The sequence below is a fragment of the Protopterus annectens genome, chromosome 6.part0 (genome assembly GCF_019279795.1).
Source record: "Protopterus annectens isolate FY-2018-M chromosome 6.part0, PAN1.0, whole genome shotgun sequence".
Taxonomy (NCBI): Eukaryota; Metazoa; Chordata; order Ceratodontiformes; family Protopteridae; genus Protopterus; species Protopterus annectens.
Genome location: NC_056737.1, coordinates 1,334,878,378 through 1,334,897,796, shown reverse-complemented (window position 1 = coordinate 1,334,897,796; position 19,419 = coordinate 1,334,878,378). Strand labels below are relative to the sequence as shown.

Here is a 19,419-nt window from a genome sequence, read left to right as displayed (position 1 = left end):
AAAGAGGCTCAGGGATTTTCTTTTACTACCTCAGCACAGGCCTCTAGCCATTCAACGTGTTAGACATTGTAGATGTGTTTTCAGAGTCTAGTCTGACCCCTGACTCCTTACTCCCAGTTCCTGTTAAGCCAGACAGATATTACAGGGTTCCTGACTCGCACAAATTTCTTTTTAAAAACCCTGCTGCTGATCCAGAAATTATTTCACAGTATCCAAAGGGAGTTAAGGCTTCCACTGCAAAAAAAACAGCCCCATCTGACAGAGATTCAAGGGGAAAAAAGGTTTACACATCTGCAACTTTGGCTATAAGGGCCTTAAACTGTCAATTTCATATGCTTAAGTATCAGCAACATGTCATGGGATTGCTTAAACAGAAAATGTTAAATTCTGAATGTGCAGAAAACAAGGAAATGCAGGATTTATTGTATGCAGCAGAACAAGTTGGAAAACGTACTTTGCAATGTGGTTTTAATTCGTAGGAGGCCTCCTGCAGGGCCGCAGTTACGGGTTCTGTAATTAGGAGGCATGCTTAGTTAAAGGAACAAAATCTGCCTGATCATGTTAAAGTTAAATTACTAGATGCACCTTTACAGCATGTTACTTTGTTTGGTGTTAAGGCAGAAGAGGTCTTAAAGAAAATGGAAGACAAAGTTAAATCTATGCAAACTGTCAAAGATTTTTTACAAGTACAGCCACCTAGGTTTAGTAGACACTGGCCTACAAACAATTGGTCTTTCCTGTGCCAGACAGACCTCAAAGGGGCAGATCCCAGGCGCAAGGTTCTTATAGGCCCAATCAATGGGGTGCTTCTACCTCCAAAGCTGGAGAAGATAGATCACAAACATACAGAAAACAGTCCCAATGACTTCCCCTTGCCTGCACCAAGCACTTATCTTCTGGCAGCACCCTTAGGGAGAAATTTAGCACTTTTTGCTCAAAATTGGCACCTCATAACCCAGGACAAGTAGGTTCTAAACATAGTGTCACAAGGCTACAAGTTCCATTTCCATACTCTGCCAAAGGCAAACGGCTGGCCAGATCTGCCAAAAAATCAATGGGCAGAGGCACAAAAAGAAGTCTCATCCCTCATGGACATGGGGGTCATTCAACAAGTACCAGAGCAAGAGCAGGGACAAGGATTTTACTCGAGTGTTCTTGGTACCCAGAAAGGACAAGGCCTCATGGCCGATACTGGACCTATCTATTCTGAATACTTTCCTGGATATTCCAAAATTCAAAATGTTGACTTTGCAGCAGCTTCTGCCCATGCTGGGCAAGAATACTTGGCTTGTGACTTTGGACGTAAAAGAGGCATTACCTGCCTGTTCCATTCAAAGAATCATGTAGAAGATACCTTAGATTCAAGGCTGGTTGAATGCATTTCCAATTCTCTGCACTGCCCTTTGGCTTATCTACTGCGCCCAGAGTCTTTACAAAGTGCCTAGCACCAGTAATCGCATTCTGCAGACAAAGAGGAATACAAATATATCCTTACTTGGACGACTGTCTCATTCAAGCAGAGAACAAGGACATTCTTCTTCAACATCTGGCGTTTGTGAAAAGATTTCTAACATGCGTAGGGTACACAGTCAACAAAAAGAAATCAAAACTAGTACCCTCACAAGAGATAACTGCGGTGGTGGTGCTGCGGTACCATTGTCGCCTCACAGACGTTGTCCTGTTCGATTCTCAGCGAAAGCGTCTTCTGTGTGGAGACATGCGTGAATGGGCGTACCTTCATTGAAGGTTGTGCGTCAGGTCTGGCAACTCAGCACGTAAAAATCTAGTGCTAATCATTAGCGGACCGGAGTTCCACTGTGGCGACCCCTAACCGGGAGAAGCCGAAAGACACAACAACTCTCACAAGAGATAATATTCCTGGGTGCAAGCTTAAATACAACTGCCCAAATGGCTTATCTCACGCCAGACAAACAAAGGCAACCTATTTCAAAATGTTGGCAACAAAGGCCCAGTTATCTGCAAGAAAAATTCAGCAGGCTTTGGGCTTCATGGCATCCTGCATCCTACTAATTCCATATGCAAGACTGCATATGAGGAAACTACAGTGGTACCTAAAAAGTGTTTGGACTCAACATTGTCATAGCCTGGAAACTGTCATTACTCTCATTCCCTGCCTGCAACAGGAGTTTCGATGGTGGGCAAAGGATTGTCACCAGAATAAGGGACAGCCATTCACATTACCTCCAGCCAGGCAGACACTAACAACGGATGCATCAGACTATGCCTGAGGAGCCCACATGGCAGGAAGATGCATTCAGGGCACATGGTCCTCAAACCAAATGCATCTACATATCAATCAAAAAGAGATGTTAGCTGTTCAAAATGCCCTGACAGCCTTCAAGAACCTACTTCATCCGGGACAACTACTGATAAAGACAGACAACACCACGTTCATGTGGTATATAAACAAGCAGGGGGGCACACATTCTTACCCCCTTTGCAGACTAGCCATGACCTTGTGGGACACAGCTTTGACTTACCCAAGTACATCTACAGGCACAATTACTGCCAGGATAGGAAAATACTCTGGCAGATGATCTAAGCAGAAACCTCATGGATCCCCACGAGTGGAAGCTGGATCCACAAGTCTTCAGCATGATAACAAGGAAATGGGGATGCCCAGACATAGATCTATTTGCCTCCCCTCTCAATTACCAACTAAAAAGATTCTGCACAGGGGCTTATCACAGACAAGCATGGAAAGTGGACGCTCTGTTTCAGCTGGAAAAACCTATATGCCTTTCCTCCACTGCCTCTCCTCCCCAAGGTGCTCCTAAACGTCAGACAGGAGAAGCCAAAGATGATACTGATTGCCCCAGACTGGTCACGCCAGTGCTGGTATCCAATACTAAGGAACTTATCTCTCTACCCAGCTTGGACCTTACCTCAGATACCTCGACTACTGTCCCTGCAAAACAATCAAATCATGCACAACCAACTCAGGGCATTAAAATTGTTAGCATGGCGGATAATGTAGTCCTACAAAAAACACCTCTCAGTAAAGCTGTGATGATTGTCATTCTGGAAGCCAGAAGGCCAAGGACTAGAAAGTCTTATGCTGGAAAATGGAAGAGATTCTGTGCCTGGAACCAGGCACAAGGAACTGATACAGCGGTACCAAATATTCCTCAGATTTTGCAATACTTAACTGAGATGCTGGACAAAGGCGTAGCTTAGCTTTTTTATCAATTAAAATTCATGGCTCTTCCATTTCGGCTCATTACAATACAGAGCCACCACTTTTTTCTCACCCTTTATTAAGGCAGTACCTCAGAGGAGCCAAAAATTTAAGGATTTAAGGCCCCCAGGGAGACTACCAATACCTGCATGGGACCTCAACTATGTCTTGGAAATGCTCACCCTGCCTCCTTTTGAGCCAGCTGCTACTGCTGATATGAAGTTTTTATCTTGGAAAACAGCTCTGCTCTTAGCAATTACTTCTGCAAGACGAGTTTCAGAGCTACAGGCGCTCATGGCTGTGGAACCTTTCATCATTTTTCATCCAGACAGAGTCTCCCTGAGGACAAGCTCAACATTTTATGCCTAAAGTAGTGTCCAGTGTGGCTCTTAACCAAGCCATCCATCTGCCAACCTTTTACCCAAATCCACAGAGCAAGGGGGAGAGAATTCTGCATTCTTTGGACGTACACAGACAGCTTAGATTCTGCTTGGACAGAACCAAAGCTTTCAGGAAGACAGAGCAATTACTAGTGGCATATGCTGCAGGATCGCAAGGAAAGCCTATCTCAAAGCACACTATTTCTAAGTGGTTAGGCCACTGCATTAGTTTCTGCTACTTACACCATGACAAGCCAGTGCCTAAGGGCATTAGGCCCCATTCCACCAGAGCTGCAGCCACCTCAGCAGCCTTTCTCAGGGGAGTACCAACCAGAGACATTTTAGAGGCGGCTACTTGGAGTTCAGTGCACACCTTTACAAAGCATTATCATCTGCCACTTTACTCTAAATCCAGGGCAGGCTTTTCCACTGCAGTTCTGCAGGGCCTCATAGCCGCTCCTACTGCTGCCTAGTTCCAGCCTGCCAACCACAGCTTTGGGACTCTACCCAAATGTAATGACTGCAACAGTGAACACAAAGAACATATTACAGTTGTGTACACTTACCATAATTGTAGATGTTCGAGTGTATTCACTGTTGCAGTCCGGGTTACCCACCCGCCTTCCCCCTTTTTTCATTTGGATCTTATCTTTCTTTCTCTGATTTATACTACTTATGTTGTGTATTTGCTTATAGATGAAGTTAAAATTTATATTGGTGTATTTCTGAATATATATATATAAAGTTTGGCTACCCTTCTTGGGGGCGCCTGACATCTGGGGCAAGAAAAACTGAAGAAAATGGCGTTGGCTGCTTCTTTATACCCCTGACGACCTGACGTCAGGGAAGGGGTGACATCGGCTGATGCAGGACCCAAGACTTTGGAATTCAGGCCGGCTGAGGGCAATCTGCTAGCAGGATTACCCAAATGTAATGACTGCAACAGTGAATACACTCTTAACATCTACATTTATGGTAAGTGTACACAGCTGTAATTTATAGTGGCGACCACAAAGAAAGAACTCACTGACGTGAGTTTCACTGTCCATGCCCCCAGCAGGGGGTCGCGGGCAATGGATAGATTAAGGAAGCATGTCTGTGCTTCAGTCACCTTTGCACTAAGTCACTGAGTTATTTTGGTACACTTTAGACTTCAGAGGGATTTGACTAAGGAGTTGTCAAATACTATCACAGGAGACATTTCTGAAGAGGTTCAAGATTCTATAACGTCTCAGTTGGCAACCCAACAGCCTGTATCCAACTCTTCTACAAGGTTAGTTTCCAACTTGGTGGAAGGAACTTCGAGAGCAGCAGGTTCAGTTATTTCCATGAGGAGACGGGCCTAGATGCGCTTGTGCGATTTTTGCGGAGCCATTTAAGTCCTCTTTTTGTCAATGCTCCTTTTGACGGAACTACACTGTTTGACCCTAAAGTGAAAGAAGTACTGTCCAGGTGAGAGAAGGATAGAAAGAACTCATTTGCCATGGGCATATGTTTTTCAGCTCCCCAAAGATCCTATTCCAGGAATCCATGCAGTAGCTGGAATATGTTCAAAAAGTCTCAGTGTCATTTCCAAGATGCACATGGAGTAGGTTCCTCCAGGGGTAGAGGACTATCTCTAATGGGCGACGACATCCTCGTGGCAGAAGTGGTTTGCAAAACCAGGGTTCACGAGAGTCTTTCTTTGACAAACCCTATCAGCGCTACTGAATGGAGGCTTGACTCTCCACCTCTGGAGACAGTCGTGGGGGGTTGTCCCTGCACCAGAGAGACTGGCTGCACTTGATCCTCTGCACCCAAGTATCTTTTGTTATTTCCACTGGTTATATAATACCCTTTTCCCTTCCACCTCCATTTCCAAGAAAAATTCCCAATGTTCCACCCAGTCAGAGGGATCACGCAGCAGTTCAGATTCATAAGTAAGAGGTTCCACCAGACCATTGTTCTTTTTAGTGCCAAAGAAAACAGCCATCTGGAGACCAATGTTAGATCTCACCAATCTAAACAAATCAGTTTAGCGAACCAAATTCCAGATAATAATGTTTGTCTATTCTTCCCGTTTTGGGCAAGGATGACTGGATGTGCTATATAGATCTTCAAGATGCCATTTATCATATCAAAATGAACAGATGATACAGAAAGTACTTGCGTTTCAAGCTCGGAGCTAGTCATTTCCAATTCAGAGCACTGCCCTTCGTACTCAGCTTGGCCCCTAGGGTGTTCACCAAATGCATGGCAGTAGTAGCAGCTCACCTCAGACTGTAGGGATACCAGGTTTTTTCCTACCTGGATGACTGGCTCATTTCCGCTGTGACCATGCATCAGCTCATACATGCAAAAGATCAGGTGCTTAAGACTTGCACTCTTCTGAGGATAACCAGAAACTGCAATAAATCACAACTACAGCCATCTCAGACATTGGAGTTCATAGGAGCACTTATTAATATAAAATGTGCCATTGCTTCTCTTCCACCACAGAGTTCAGACAATAAAATCCCAAGTCAGATTATGATGAGTACCTCTATTTTAGCTTGTCTAGCCTTTCGGGACTCCAAGCTTGATGGCTGTGGCAATCACTTTAATCCCACTAAACAGGTTTTACATAAGGATTCTTCAGTGGATGCTGGGTACTCATTGGTCAATCCTTTATCAGTCTGTGTCATACCAGATAAGAATTGCCCAGATGTGCAAAACAGATCTGAGTTGGTGGATTCAATCCGACCAAATACTTAAAGGATGTCCTTTCATTCCCCAACGGCCCAGTGCTTTAGTGACCCTGGATGCTTCCCAGAGAGGGTGGGGGCATTATCTGGGAAAGACGGTCAGGGCATTTGTTGCCCTGAGGAGGCCAGTTTGCACATAAATGTCCTGAAGTTGAGAGCTGCCCTTCCTTTGTTCCCAAAGTAGATTTTGAGTAATATTTTTCTGCCCTTTCACTTACCAGTCTTCTTTCCTCATTATTATTGTAAAAGGTGAATATACACAGCATATCCTGGATGTACACAGACAGCTATGCACTTCACAGAATTTAGTATTTTAGAAAGGATGAACAACTTTGTTTCATTTCCCACAGAAAGTATTTTTTTTGGGGGGGGGGGTCTAAGGAATCTTCTGTGGATGTTTTTCACACTGCATCCCATTTTTTTACACTCTTCATGGCAAACCACTTTCCACTAAACCAGGAGCGCATTCTCAAAGAGTTATGGCAACTTCTGCAGTCTTCTTCAGTGACTCTTCACTGCATGACATTTGCGAGGCTGCTTCTTGGGCTTCTGTGCATACCTTTTTCAAGCAGTATAAATTGGACTGTGTCTCCAAGGTTATAACTTACTTTTGGTACTTCCATCCTGAAGGGGCTGCTGTCATGATTCCACCCATGGTCACCGTAGCTTGGAATTTTGACCGACATTTCAGATTGGATGAGCTGAATGGATAGGTTACAAAAGTTGTGTACTTAAAATGATCGATCCTTGCATTTCAGTCAATTAGGTATGGCAACCCTCCCATCTTTCTCCTTCCATATTTTAAGACCTGAAGGATCATCTAGAAAGAGCTTCTAGGGTCTACGGTCACTCTGATTAGTTGAGTCTAGGTCCTTCGGTGTCAAACAGGATCTGAGGTAAGTAAGGGTAGAGGTGCATTACAAGAAGGGATGTTCTTATAGGGGGCATAGGGTGGAGCACTAAACTTCCTGGTTGGACGCACATGTATTGGACATACTGGAATGAAAAAAATCTTTCATTATGGGAAGTTCATAACTTTTGTTTACATCTCCTTTGTAGTGAAAGACCTTAAGATGGCATGGGCTGATTATAGGTTCATAGGTAGATACTAGGCTATCTGCCCTAGGGCATTTATAAGCCTAGCCAGAGTGCATTTGGCTTCCACCTCCCTATAAGATTAGCCTACTGTGCCTCTGTAAAGTAGGTCACAGAAGGTACCCTTTTAAGATTAGTTTACTGTGCCTCTGTCTAGTAGGGACACAGAAGAGATCCCAGGGGTGAATTTGCGATTTCCCATCCACGCGTCCAGATTTCGCTTGAAGAGGGTCAGCGAGGGGCTATGTCTAACATGAATTGGGATTCTATTCCAGAGTGAGGGGAGCCTCTGGGAAATGAATCTGTCCCTCCAGCATGTCCTATTTATTTTTGTGCTGAGGTTTAGGTCCCTGGAGCGTGTAGCTCTAAGGGACTTGGATTTTTTGAGGTGGAGCATGTCCATTAATTCTGGGTTTGACATGGCTGTGTACGTCAGGCATAAATAGCCTCTGAGTAGGCGGTAAGCAACTGAGTAGAGCTGGAGTTTCTTTAGTCGAGCTGCATAGGACATCTGTTTTTAGCCCATGATCCTCTTGGTGAGGTACTTTTGGGGTCTCTCCAGTTGCTGCAGGTGTCGGGTAAGGTACATCCCAAAAGGGGCATTGTATTCAATTATGGGCCTGATGAGTGACGAGTAGAGGGGCACAATGACCTCTTGATCTAGATGCGAACCCTTTCGTGATAAGGTGGGCCATATAGAAGGTCTTTCTAACCACTTTGGCAACGTGATTATCAAAGGAGAGATTACTATCTACGTTGGTCCCCAAATCTCTAATTACTTCTTCTGTACTTAATGGATTACCACCTATGTGGTAATTTGTGGGCACCTTGTTTTTCCCAAAGGGGATGACTATGCACTTTTTAGCATTTAGCTTGAGGCCGTGGCTCTGGCACCAAGCATCCATCTCTGTGAGACCCTTTTGGAGGATGCTTGTATCAGCTGGAGATTCGATTATGGCCCCCAGTTTGCAGTCATCTGCGAACTTTGTCAGCCATAATCCCCCCCGTGTTAACCGGAACCTCAGAGAAGTATATACCGAACAAGAGAGGTCCCAGAACTGAGCCTTGTGGGATGCCACTTGTAACTGGTTTGGATTCAGACATGGCACCTGCGATTCTGACCATGTGGGTTCTATCTCTGAGCCAGTTTGCAACCCATCTTGTGATACAGGGGTTGATATTTAAGCTGGTAAGCTTATTTATGGTGCCCGAGTGGGGTATTGTGTCGAAGGCTTTTGCGATGTCCAGGTAGGGTGTGTGGACTACCTTGACCTCATCTATGGCTTTAATAACTGTTTCAAAGAAATCAATTAGGTTTAAGAGGCAAGATCTGCCCTTAAAGCCGAATTGGGTAGGGTCCAGTGTCTGGAGGCTCCCAATGTCTTTGTTTATGATACCACTTTTATGCCAGGAATATGTTGATTTCCCGTAGATGCCAGAGTCAGTCTAGCTTGGGGGTGTGAGAGTGCATTAGTCTCAAAGTCAGACCTCTGCTTGTGGGTAAGGTCTCTGTGTTGGTGATTATTGCACCAGTGATCTTGTTTGAACATTTGTTGTTATGACCAATTCCTTATATAGGTATGCTTTCTCCCAGCTGGTTCAGCTATCCGTGGGGAACTTGTTGCAGTTCCCACAGTTCTCTACTCTCCTGACTCAGGATGAAAGAGTATTAATTAGAGCAAGCAGACATAAAGACCCCTGGTTAAGAGCTTAGATGCTGTGACAATACTGATGCTCTTTATTTAGTAGTTTCTGTGAATGTGCTGAACCTTTTGCTAGCACCAAAATACCCGGCAGCAGAAAATCATATCTATCTAACTTTGATTTTTTTTCTCATGGTGTACCTCTAGGAAGGTGATATCCACAGAAGCTTAAGAATGGATGTCTTCTGTGCCTTGCATGACTCAGACTTGATGATCTGTCCTGTGCATGTGTTAAAGTGCATTGTCATACTTTTTTGCTTGCCTCCCGTAAAACCTCTTCTATCCTTTTGTACCCTGTTAAAACAGTTTCTGTACACCTGCAACCCCTTAAAATGCCTACATCTGTTCCTTGCAAGTTTTGTCAGATTATCAGATGATCAGACTAACCCTGGCAACTTTCAAACCAGATTCAGTAGCAGTTATTTTTTTGTTCTGGAAAACTCCTTTTGTAGTGGCTGCCACCTCAGACAAAATCATTTCTGAACAGCTGTCCTTTATGTAGGGATCCCTACACAATATTCTATAGCTGTAGTTGGAGCCTTAAGGGCCAGTCACTTCTTTATACTCATAGTGGTATGTCAGCTGGTGCACAGGTCAAACTGTACATTTGCGCTTTTTTATCCAATCCTACTAAATGAGGGGAAAAGTATATTAAAATGTGTTTGATGTGTGTAGACACTTTACTATATTACCGAGAATAAAGACGCTCTCAAGCAGTCAGAGCAGCACTTCCTATCATTAGATGGTAGGCCATTCTCAAAGCAAACTTCATTTAAGTGGCTGGCCAACTGCATTATTCTTCATTATGAGAGTGGTGGAAAGGCTGTAATGGGTCGTGTGATAGTCCATCCTGAAATGAATTGATGCATAGTGTTTGTGAGGCAGCCAGTTGTATCTCATTGACCACCTTTTCTAAGCACTGTAAGCTTGATCATCAGTCCAAGAGCAGGCAGGATTTGCTACTGTAGTCCTAACAATACCTTACAGCAGGGATTCTTGAGATGGACATAGTACTGTGGTGAGCACACTTAACGTAGCAACAGATGTTTGAGTAGAAGGATCATTGGAGAGGTGCAAAATAGGTTGTTTTCCAGAATTTCTTCATCCTTCATTTGCCATGGATACCTGGAGGTGGAAGTTGGTAAGGCATCTTCACACTTTAGTGGTATATAATATTGGGGTCGGGGTAAAAGGTAAGAATTCAGGGGGTTAGTGTGGAGCATTTTCGGTCCCTAACCAAGGCATGACTTACTAGTATTTACATAAAACAAGTTGTGTGAGCTGCTTGTCAACCCCTAGTTTAGCTGTACATGAGGCTGACTTTCTTTGATGAAAAATGAGTTACGCTCCGAGAATGTCCAGTGTGGCAGACATTTGTATGCAGAAATTTCCTGTGGATATATAATGGTACTGCAAAACTGATCCTGCTGCTCCGAACATCTGCATTTATGGTGAGTGTGCTCACATAACGATTCTTTAACATTAATGTTAATATTTTGGTGTTTACTTCTTTACGAGTAGCAATTTTCAACTTTTCCAGATATTGAACTGTGTTTTTTATACTTCATATGTAGAAGTAAATTTGATTTGTTTATAATTTACTCTGGTTTATTTTAGTGACAGCTGGACCTCCTGCACAAGTAAGTAAACTAATCAAATTTTACATAGAAAATAAGTATTTCTGGATGTTTGTAAAGCTTGCTGCAGTTTTTAGCTGCCTTTTGGTAGTATGTTTGAAGTTGTTTAGATAATTTCAAATAATGGTAAATGTAATGCTGCATGTATGAAGTAAAAGGTGAATTATGTCAGTTTTGTTATATTTGCATAACGTTTTGAAACAAGCAATGGATTGTCTGCAGATTGAACAAGTTTGTACTGTTAACCTTTTCTGGAAAAAAAGTGTTTTGAAACTTAATTACTGTTATGGAGAAGTGATATGCTGGTTAATAGAATGAATGTTTTTATATTGTGATTTTCATTCAGAATTTCTCTTTTGGGGCATGGTTCCCCATTCCTTATCTCTCCATTGAAAGAGAGAAGTACATCTCAGTCAGTTTTGAGCAGGTTGTAAAACTGCTGTCATGAAGTGAAACACGTTAGGCGTCATTCTGATAAGTATTCCTGCCAGCATAGCTGATCTAAACATTGCTTTGCCCACATTTCCCTTTGATCACAGTCCCTTGGTTCACTTTCTATAAATCAAACCAACAGAAATATGTGATATGATATATGATATGGATTTATCAAAAGTCAACCATGTGATCCTGAGTAGTCACCTTGTGTCAGTTAAGAGGGACCGTGTATTAGATGGCGCCTCCAGCAACTGAATGGTGACTTGTTTGTAGCCATCTTCAGCACTTCACCAACTGCAGTGATGACTGTACCCTCCTGAGGTGTCGAAATAGTGGGAGATTCGGCTGTAAACTGAAATGGTGTAGTTACAAAAATCTAAACCAAAAGAAGAGTTTACAAAGCCTTCAGACTTCACTTGGTGAAACTGACAGAGGTTAAGATCAGCTCATGAACTGCAAACATGAAGGACGAAATCAAGATGAAATGGTTGCTTCCATATTTTTAATTCAATACAGTTTCACACCCCAGATTTTTATTTAGACCCAAGGAAATGGTCCACATCAACAATATACTCAGTTTAAAAATCACCCCAAGCCACAGAACACAGTGTGTCTTCTGGGAGGATAAGCTGTGTTTTCACCCCAGATAATGGTAGACATGTCACAGGATTCAGTTTTAGGACCTTTGATCTTTATTGTTTTCCTAAATAAAATGTGTACAGCCTCTCACTAAGCAAATGTAATAAGTACGCAGATGACTTTAAACCATTATCCTGTACTTCCTTGTTCCACCACCAAGTGTCCTTGTCCTCCTTCCTCTGCCCAGTTGTCACACCAAGCACCTTTCTAGCTGTCGCCCTTACCAGCTCTGCTGTAGTTACCCAGCTGTTTGGTAAATCTTCACTGCCACCCAGTGCCTGCCTTACCTCTTACCTTAACTCAACCTCACAATCATCCTTTTTCAACTTCCACTATTTGATCCTTGGCACTGCCTTCACACTCCTCTTTGAAACATTGAAATATGAGTTGTCAGTCTTGCCTTTATTCTCATTGATGGGTCATATCTGTCTTGGCCTTTACAAAAGCTTGAGGTCTTCAGCAAAGCTAGTGGGCATCCTTTCCTACCCATAATGCAATTCTCTAACTCCCCAGATTTCGTTTTCTGTGCTGTGAGAAGAATCTTCTTTCAAGCTCTGGGCTAGGTTTGTTGTTATTAGTTCCTTTGTCTTATAGTTAAACTTTTATTTTTTCCCTTTAAGTTTTCCTGTCTGGCAACCTTCCCTTAGTGTATTTTTTTTCCTGCCAAATGTCCTCCTATTCCCATGTTGCTGTGTTCTTAGTGTGAGATTCTCTGCCTCAGGCGACTCAAACATCGGTTCCTATATAAAAGCTTAAGCCTGGTTGCTGGAGGTGCATGGGACGTCACACACAGGGCCATAAACCAGAGACCTTAAATGTGATGCCTGCAAGCACAGACCTCTGAACTTTTCAGCCATAGTCTAATGTCAGATCAGTCTCATCGTTTCTCTATCAAGACGTCTAAAGCTAAGTACCGCATTGGGGATTTCGCTTTACCTTTGCTTGAGCTTGGTTTTCTGTCCTCTTTTAGCCGATGTCCACTAAGAAGGGTTAATGCCTTTGTGGGCATCAGATTCCACATAGACTCACATGACCGTTGAGTCTTTTGCTTAGGCCGAGAACTTGACCATACCTCTTGTTCAGTTTGCCAGTCATTCATCCCTAAGCCACTCAGAAGCCATCTGGCTGCCCTTAATCTTTACTTAGAAAACAAGAGACTAAAGAAATTAGTCCTTAGGATAGACCCAGAATCAGCTGCCCCGGCAGAGCCTCCGCACAAAAAGGCCAAGTTGTCACGGCCTACTACTACTGCCCCTCCGCCATCAGACACTCCGCCAGCTTCCGATTTAGAAGTTTAGGGATGTCTATTTGAGCCTTCTACTTTGTCGACTCCCCTCGAATAAGCCACTTCAGAAGTAACAGCCGGCACCTCCACGGAGGTAGCTCAGATGTCGGTTACCACTGATGTTGAGGGGGAGCCAGGCCTCACCGGATGCTGACTGGGATTCTGCAACACGAAGCCCCAGCTTCAACAAAGGTCCCCTGAGACTAGGCCTTCTCGCATGTTCTGTTTCCTTTTCAAAGGAGTAAAAAATAAACTTCTGTCTCCCTCGGCTGAGGGATTACGTGATTGGCAATCCTTCACTCAATCCTTGATGCAAGCCTTCATAACCCTTAGACCCTCGGCCTCTTCACCCTCCACCATTCCTGTTCTCAGCCCTAGGCCTGCCTCAGCTACTTCAGTCCACCTCCCCAGTTCTCATGCAGGAGAAGGAAGAGGAAGTTTACTCTTCATCAGACGAGTCACTTATTCCTCACAGATTGCCTCTCCACTGGAAAACTGTTTCCCTGATGAGGAGTCCATTGAAAGGGACTCTCCCCCAGAGGACATCACCTTTGGGGAGACCATTACCAAAATGAAGGAATATTTCAAATGGATACTTCCCAAATGACTGAAACTCTAAAGATATATTTTGAGTTACTGCAAGTAGAATCTTCCTCTCTATCTGCCATCCCATCACTTATACCTGCTTATCTTGATGCATTTTCTTCAGCATCAAAAAGGTCTGATTCACAGCCACCTTGCCTCTAAGAGACCTGTCCATTTCTACAAGGTGCCTGATCAGAAATTCCTAGTGAACCCCCCCCCCCCCTTTGGCAGAGCCAGCAGTGATTGCTTGTATCCCCTGACAAGCAGTCAAGATTAATACCCTCCTCGGCCCTTTTACTTACTGACAAGGACAGTAAGAATATGAACAGGATAGGGAAGAAGGTTTATACCTCCTCCTAGCCTTCAGAGCCATCAAGCTCAAATGGTAAAATATGTCTTGGACTTCGTATCCCAGGCCTCTAATCTTCTGTCCGCCTTGCCTGACTTCCCCTAACAAGTCAGAGGTAGCATCAAAACTGTCCCTGGCTGCACAAGTGGCCAGGCATTCAATTTAAATGCAGTTATGATGTAGCAGAGGCCTCTGCAGGAGCTGCTGCTTCCGCATCAGTGCTTCACAGATATTCTTGGCTTAGCCTTCAACCCCTGCCAGAGGATTTTATGTCCAATATTCTTGATGCATCTCTTGACCACAACCTCTTCTTTGGAAAACAGTCCGCAAAACTCTTTAAAAACCTTCAGGAGAAAAGCAAGGCGCTCCAGGATATTAAACACCTTCTGGTGTCTCCCTTTCCTAAATACTGTTGAAATCACCCAGCCAAGACTACTTTTGTCAGGCAGACCCCCCACCTGTACCACTCCTTCCTCTTCTAGACATAGGAAAGGAGTCAGGAGACAAACACCTTCCATACCAGTTTCATCTCAACCTATTAAACTCACTAAAAGTAAAGCCAACTACTTAAATCAACAAAAAGGCAAAGAAACCGAAAACAGTCGGCACTTTAATGACAAATAAAGTAAGCGCTTTTGTTAGGTATGTTACCAAACTTCTGCAGACAAAATTCAAAAGTACAGTGGACCATTAAATACTTTGCCTAAACAATTATGTGGTGTAAGAAATAGTCACATGTTACTCTGAAAGTAGATCATATGATTCATCAGAGAAGTAGGTCATATGATTCATCAAAGAAAGCAGATCATGATGTAAAACAAAAACATTCTGATAAACAAAAACTTATTTTGTTGCTTCCTGATGTAAACAACTATTAAACAAAAAACTATTCCTACAAATATGATAACTACAATTTCACAAATATGTATACGTAAAAAATGACATCAAGAACAATGAGAGAAGTAGATAAACAATAGTTAAAAAAAATACTAGTCTTCACAAATCCCTGAACAATACTGAAATCTATAAACTCCTGAAATGTAATGACCACAAGTGTGTTTGGAAACGCTTCTTCATCTCAACAAACTTTTAAGTTTCAACACACTAACCAAGGAACAGATGTCATTAAGCCCAGGTAACACGTAAGCCTGGCACCTAAGTTGCCAGGTTAATTCTAGCAGCTCCAATTTCAAAGAAAAGGGGCCTCTCTTCACATCCTTAACTACTTGGTCAATCATCGAAAAACAAAGGAGTGACCTGGGTGTAAGGTAACATGGCTAAGGCGTTATCTGTCTTCCCCTTCCTTATACTGTAAATATGTTCGTATATCCATTCTTTAAACTTTGTCCGTCTTACCAATATAAAAACTCGAGCAGGCTTGACATTTAGCTAAATAAATTACACTGCAAGAATTGCAGTTAAACCTGCATTTTGTCTCGTCTTCGGTCCCTTATCACAAAATTATTGCCCACTTCATTATGTCTGCAGTAAGGGCATACTTCACATTTAAACATCCGTTTTATTCTGGAGCTAGGTCTACAATCAAATTCCAACAAATTATTTAAATTTTGACCCCTTTTGAAAACAAATTTAGGTTTAAAATTCTCTATACCATAAAAAGCCACGTCCGATGAAAGAAGATCCCAATTCTTCATGATAATCTGTTTAAGTCCAAGGGCTTCCATACTAAAAGGAGTAATAAACAAAAGAACACTAAGGGGTATCCTCGTTTTAAAAACCATGTTAACCAAAGAGGTCACATTCAATCAAAAAAAAATCAGTCTGTACAGAAACCATTCTAGCTGTGCCCACAGAAGCTGACCCTTCACCAATGCCCTCTTTTGTTGAATTGGGTGGGCACTGGAATAGTGTAAAAAAATTTCAGTGTGTTACTTTTCTAAAAAATCTAGCTTTTTATACCTATTATTAACACGATCCTTCATTAATTCAATGTCCAAATAGGAAATTGAATCTTTACTAAATGAATGAGTGAAGTTTAAAAATTGGGTGGAGTCATTTAAAAACTGCAAAAATTCTTTAGCCCGTTGTTTTCTAACCATGGAATAAAACAAAAATGTCATCCAAAAAGTGGGTATAAAATGTTACCATGTCTGAAAACAAGTTGTTAGTACGAACTGTCTTTCCCAAAATGCTATGACCAAATTCGCAAAACTGGCCCCACAAGGGGAGTCCATAGCCTCCCCCTTCTTTTGAAGGAAGTACCTTCCTTCGAACAGAAAAAAAATTATTAGTTAAAATGATGCCTAATAATTTTTCTAATCACAAAATCTTCTCATTGGTCACATTCCTGAGTTTTAACATCAACAGACCCACCCAATCCCAACATCATGGAGAATCGTGGTATATAGATGTTTCACATATATCGTTATTAAATTGAATTCCTCATCATATACCAAATTAACATTCTCTAGGAAAAACCAAGAGTCTCTACATATTTGGGGGTTCCATGTCAACATATTTCTTTAAACAACTATCCACGTATTTGGCCAAAGGGTATGTGATAGAGTTCCTACTATTCACAGTAGGCCTCAAAGGTGGATTAGTCACATCTTAATGTATTTTTGGGATTCCAAATATTATTGGAATTTGCGGAGCTGGTATAGAAAAATAATTATATATATCGATGTTAATTCTTGATTCAATAAACAAATCATTCCCATAAATTTTTAACCTGTTGTAAGCTATGTTCAACTCATTCAAAGAAACAAGCTCATAGTTAACATTGGATAACATTTCAAGCATTTTACTACTATATTCCTCTGTTTCCTTGAACACAAGCACCCCCCTCCGGTCCAGTTTCATAATACGCACTCCACTCATTTTTAACAACTGCAAACCTTTCCAATCATTCAAAGAAAAATTACTTAAGTCCTTAAAATTGTAATTCACCAAAGAAAACATATTTCTAACATCCAACTCACAAATTTGATCAGATAAAGAAATAACTGGGAGCAACGGTGGTTTATACACACTTGCCACCCTGAAGTTGGATGGATTGAAAGGTTGATCTCTTAGTAAAAATTGCAAATTCAGTTTGAGTGAATAACTTCAGGTCAATTAAAGTCCTGGCTAAATCTCCACTTCGAGATGGCACAAAAGTCAAACCTTTGGCTACCGTGTCAGCCAAGGAGATGTCCACATTCAGAACAGAATAATTAAAAATGTTGAAATTCCCCTCTGTGTTTTTAATGATATTAACACTACAAGTCTCACCTTCAAGGCTCTCCATGACATTAATACCACGATAGTCATTCATCTCCTCGTCGTTCCCCAGTTCCGTTGATAATTATGCAATTGTTGTTCCTCCCTTTCCGATGAACATCCTGGTTGGACTCCTGCTGAAAATTTGAATGATTTGCCCCCCCCATTTCTACCATTATTTTGCTTATTTTGATTGCTGTTTCGATTGCAAATACCAGCTCAAATGGTGTAGTGGTACATTGCCCTGACTTTGTATATGGAGCCCTGGGTTTGAGACTTGGCAGGGCTGATTATTTTTTTTTCATCACTAAGGGCTTTTCATCCAAAAAAAAAAGAGGCGGTCATTGTCCCACTGTACTCATCCCTCATTAGACCCATCATAGAGTACAACATCCTGTTTGGTATGTACCTCACAAGACCTCTGCAACAACTGGAAAGGCGGCAGAAACACCTCACTAAAAGAATGACCGGCCTAAAGCAGATACCCAATGCTGACAGACTAAAAAAACTCCTGCTATACTGTGTCTCATATCATCTACTCAGAGGCAATCTCTGCTTAACATACAAGGCCATGTCAAACCCAGAGCTGTTGGACATGCTGCACTTAAAGAAATCCCAATCCATCAGAGCCACATGCTCCAGGGGACCTAAACCTTGTCATCACAATGAACAAAACATGCTGGAGGGATAAGTTCCTGACCCAGAGACTCCCCATACTCTGGAATAGACTGCCCATACATGTCAAATAGAGCACCTCCTTGGCTGTCTTCAAAAGGAACCTTGATGACTGGATGGGAGATAGGAAATTTACCCCGGGGATCATGTTAGTCGCCCTGCTAGACAGGGGTCCAGGGAAGTAAATATTGTGGAAAGAAATAGCCAGGGAATTGTTATGGTTAGGCTTGTGTAGGCCCTAGGGCAGATAGCCTAGTACCAACCTATGAATACGCTTGCTGTGTCTAGCCCCACTCGCAGCTTCCTCAGCTTGAGTTCTGGCAGCAGCTGCGTAACTACATTGGGCTATGCTGACGTCGTCATTGACCGGGTTATCGCTTGCATTCGTTGCTTCCAAGTTAGGGACTGGGGTTCCTTCTGATGATTCCACTGCTGCGAGGTAGGTGGGGGAGGATAGGCTGTACCATTAATGTAATCTAAATTGTCAGGTTCAATCTTTTTTTAGTATCACTGCCTTGCACTTTGAAATATGGTTGTCAGTGCTCGAACACACTTGTGCATATTAATATTTATAATGGAGGAAGTCATTATCATTCTTAATTTGCCCATCCAGTATGTTGATTTCATCCAAGTAAACAGTCCATTGTTTGCTAGTAATACTTTATTAGAAGTTCAAGCAGTTCTAAGCCCTACTTGTCAAACAACTTTAAAAAGTCCATATGAAAGGGAGAGTTGCGAATTAACCCCGTAGGGCAACGCCAAAGTCCAAGTCCCCTTGGCATCTGTTGGCATCTAATACACTCCCTAAAATCCAAAATCTCAAGCTGGAGTTTCTTTAGCTTCAGAGATTTATGATAAAGAATTTCCAAGTTCTTAGCAAGGTTCAAATTTGTATTGGAAGAACCCTGCTGAACATGATTAGGCTGTAAACGCATCGAATGTTGCAGCCACTTGTTCAAGGCAGAAATGCTGGATGCTGTAATAGATGCAGGAGACTCAACCTCATCTCTCTGCTGCATAGTATTCAGTAAGTGAGTGTTAGTTCTTGGGTTAATGTGGTCATTCAAAACAAGTCCCTCGCCTGAATCCATATTTAGCTGGTTTCTATTGTTGCCACTACTGTTAAAAGGCAAAGCAGTTCTATTACCATCTACAGGTGTTAAATGGTCCACTTTCTGAGTAAGTAATCTGACCAAATGGGTTAGCTTGCCAATATCAGAAATCTCACTAGTGCTGGATTCATTCAGTGAAAACAATGAAGGCATGCCAAAATTGCTATGTGCAGCCACGCCAAAAAAAACTATTAAACTCAGGAAAAGTAAAATCAACTAGTTAAATCAACAAAAAATGCAAAGAAATAGAAAACAATCGCCACTTTAATGACAAAGTAAGCGCTTTCGTTAGGTATGTTACCAAACTACTTCAGACAAAATTCAAAAGTACAATGGCCCATTAAATACTTTGCCTAAACAGTCATGTGGTGCAAGAAAGT

At 42.2% G+C, this 19,419-nt stretch overlaps 1 protein-coding gene across 3 annotated transcripts in view; it reads left to right on the top strand.

The window, feature by feature from the left end:
- PRPF40A (pre-mRNA processing factor 40 homolog A) overlaps nt 1-19,419 on the top strand; it is a 3,102,395-nt gene that overhangs the window by 456,301 nt on the left and 2,626,675 nt on the right. For all 3 annotated transcript variants that reach the window (XM_044074905.1, XM_044074903.1, XM_044074904.1), the window contains exon 5: nt 10,718-10,740. In XM_044074905.1, coding sequence (XP_043930840.1) covers nt 10,718-10,740 — 23 coding nt within the window. The remainder of the gene's footprint in view (nt 1-10,717; nt 10,741-19,419) is intronic.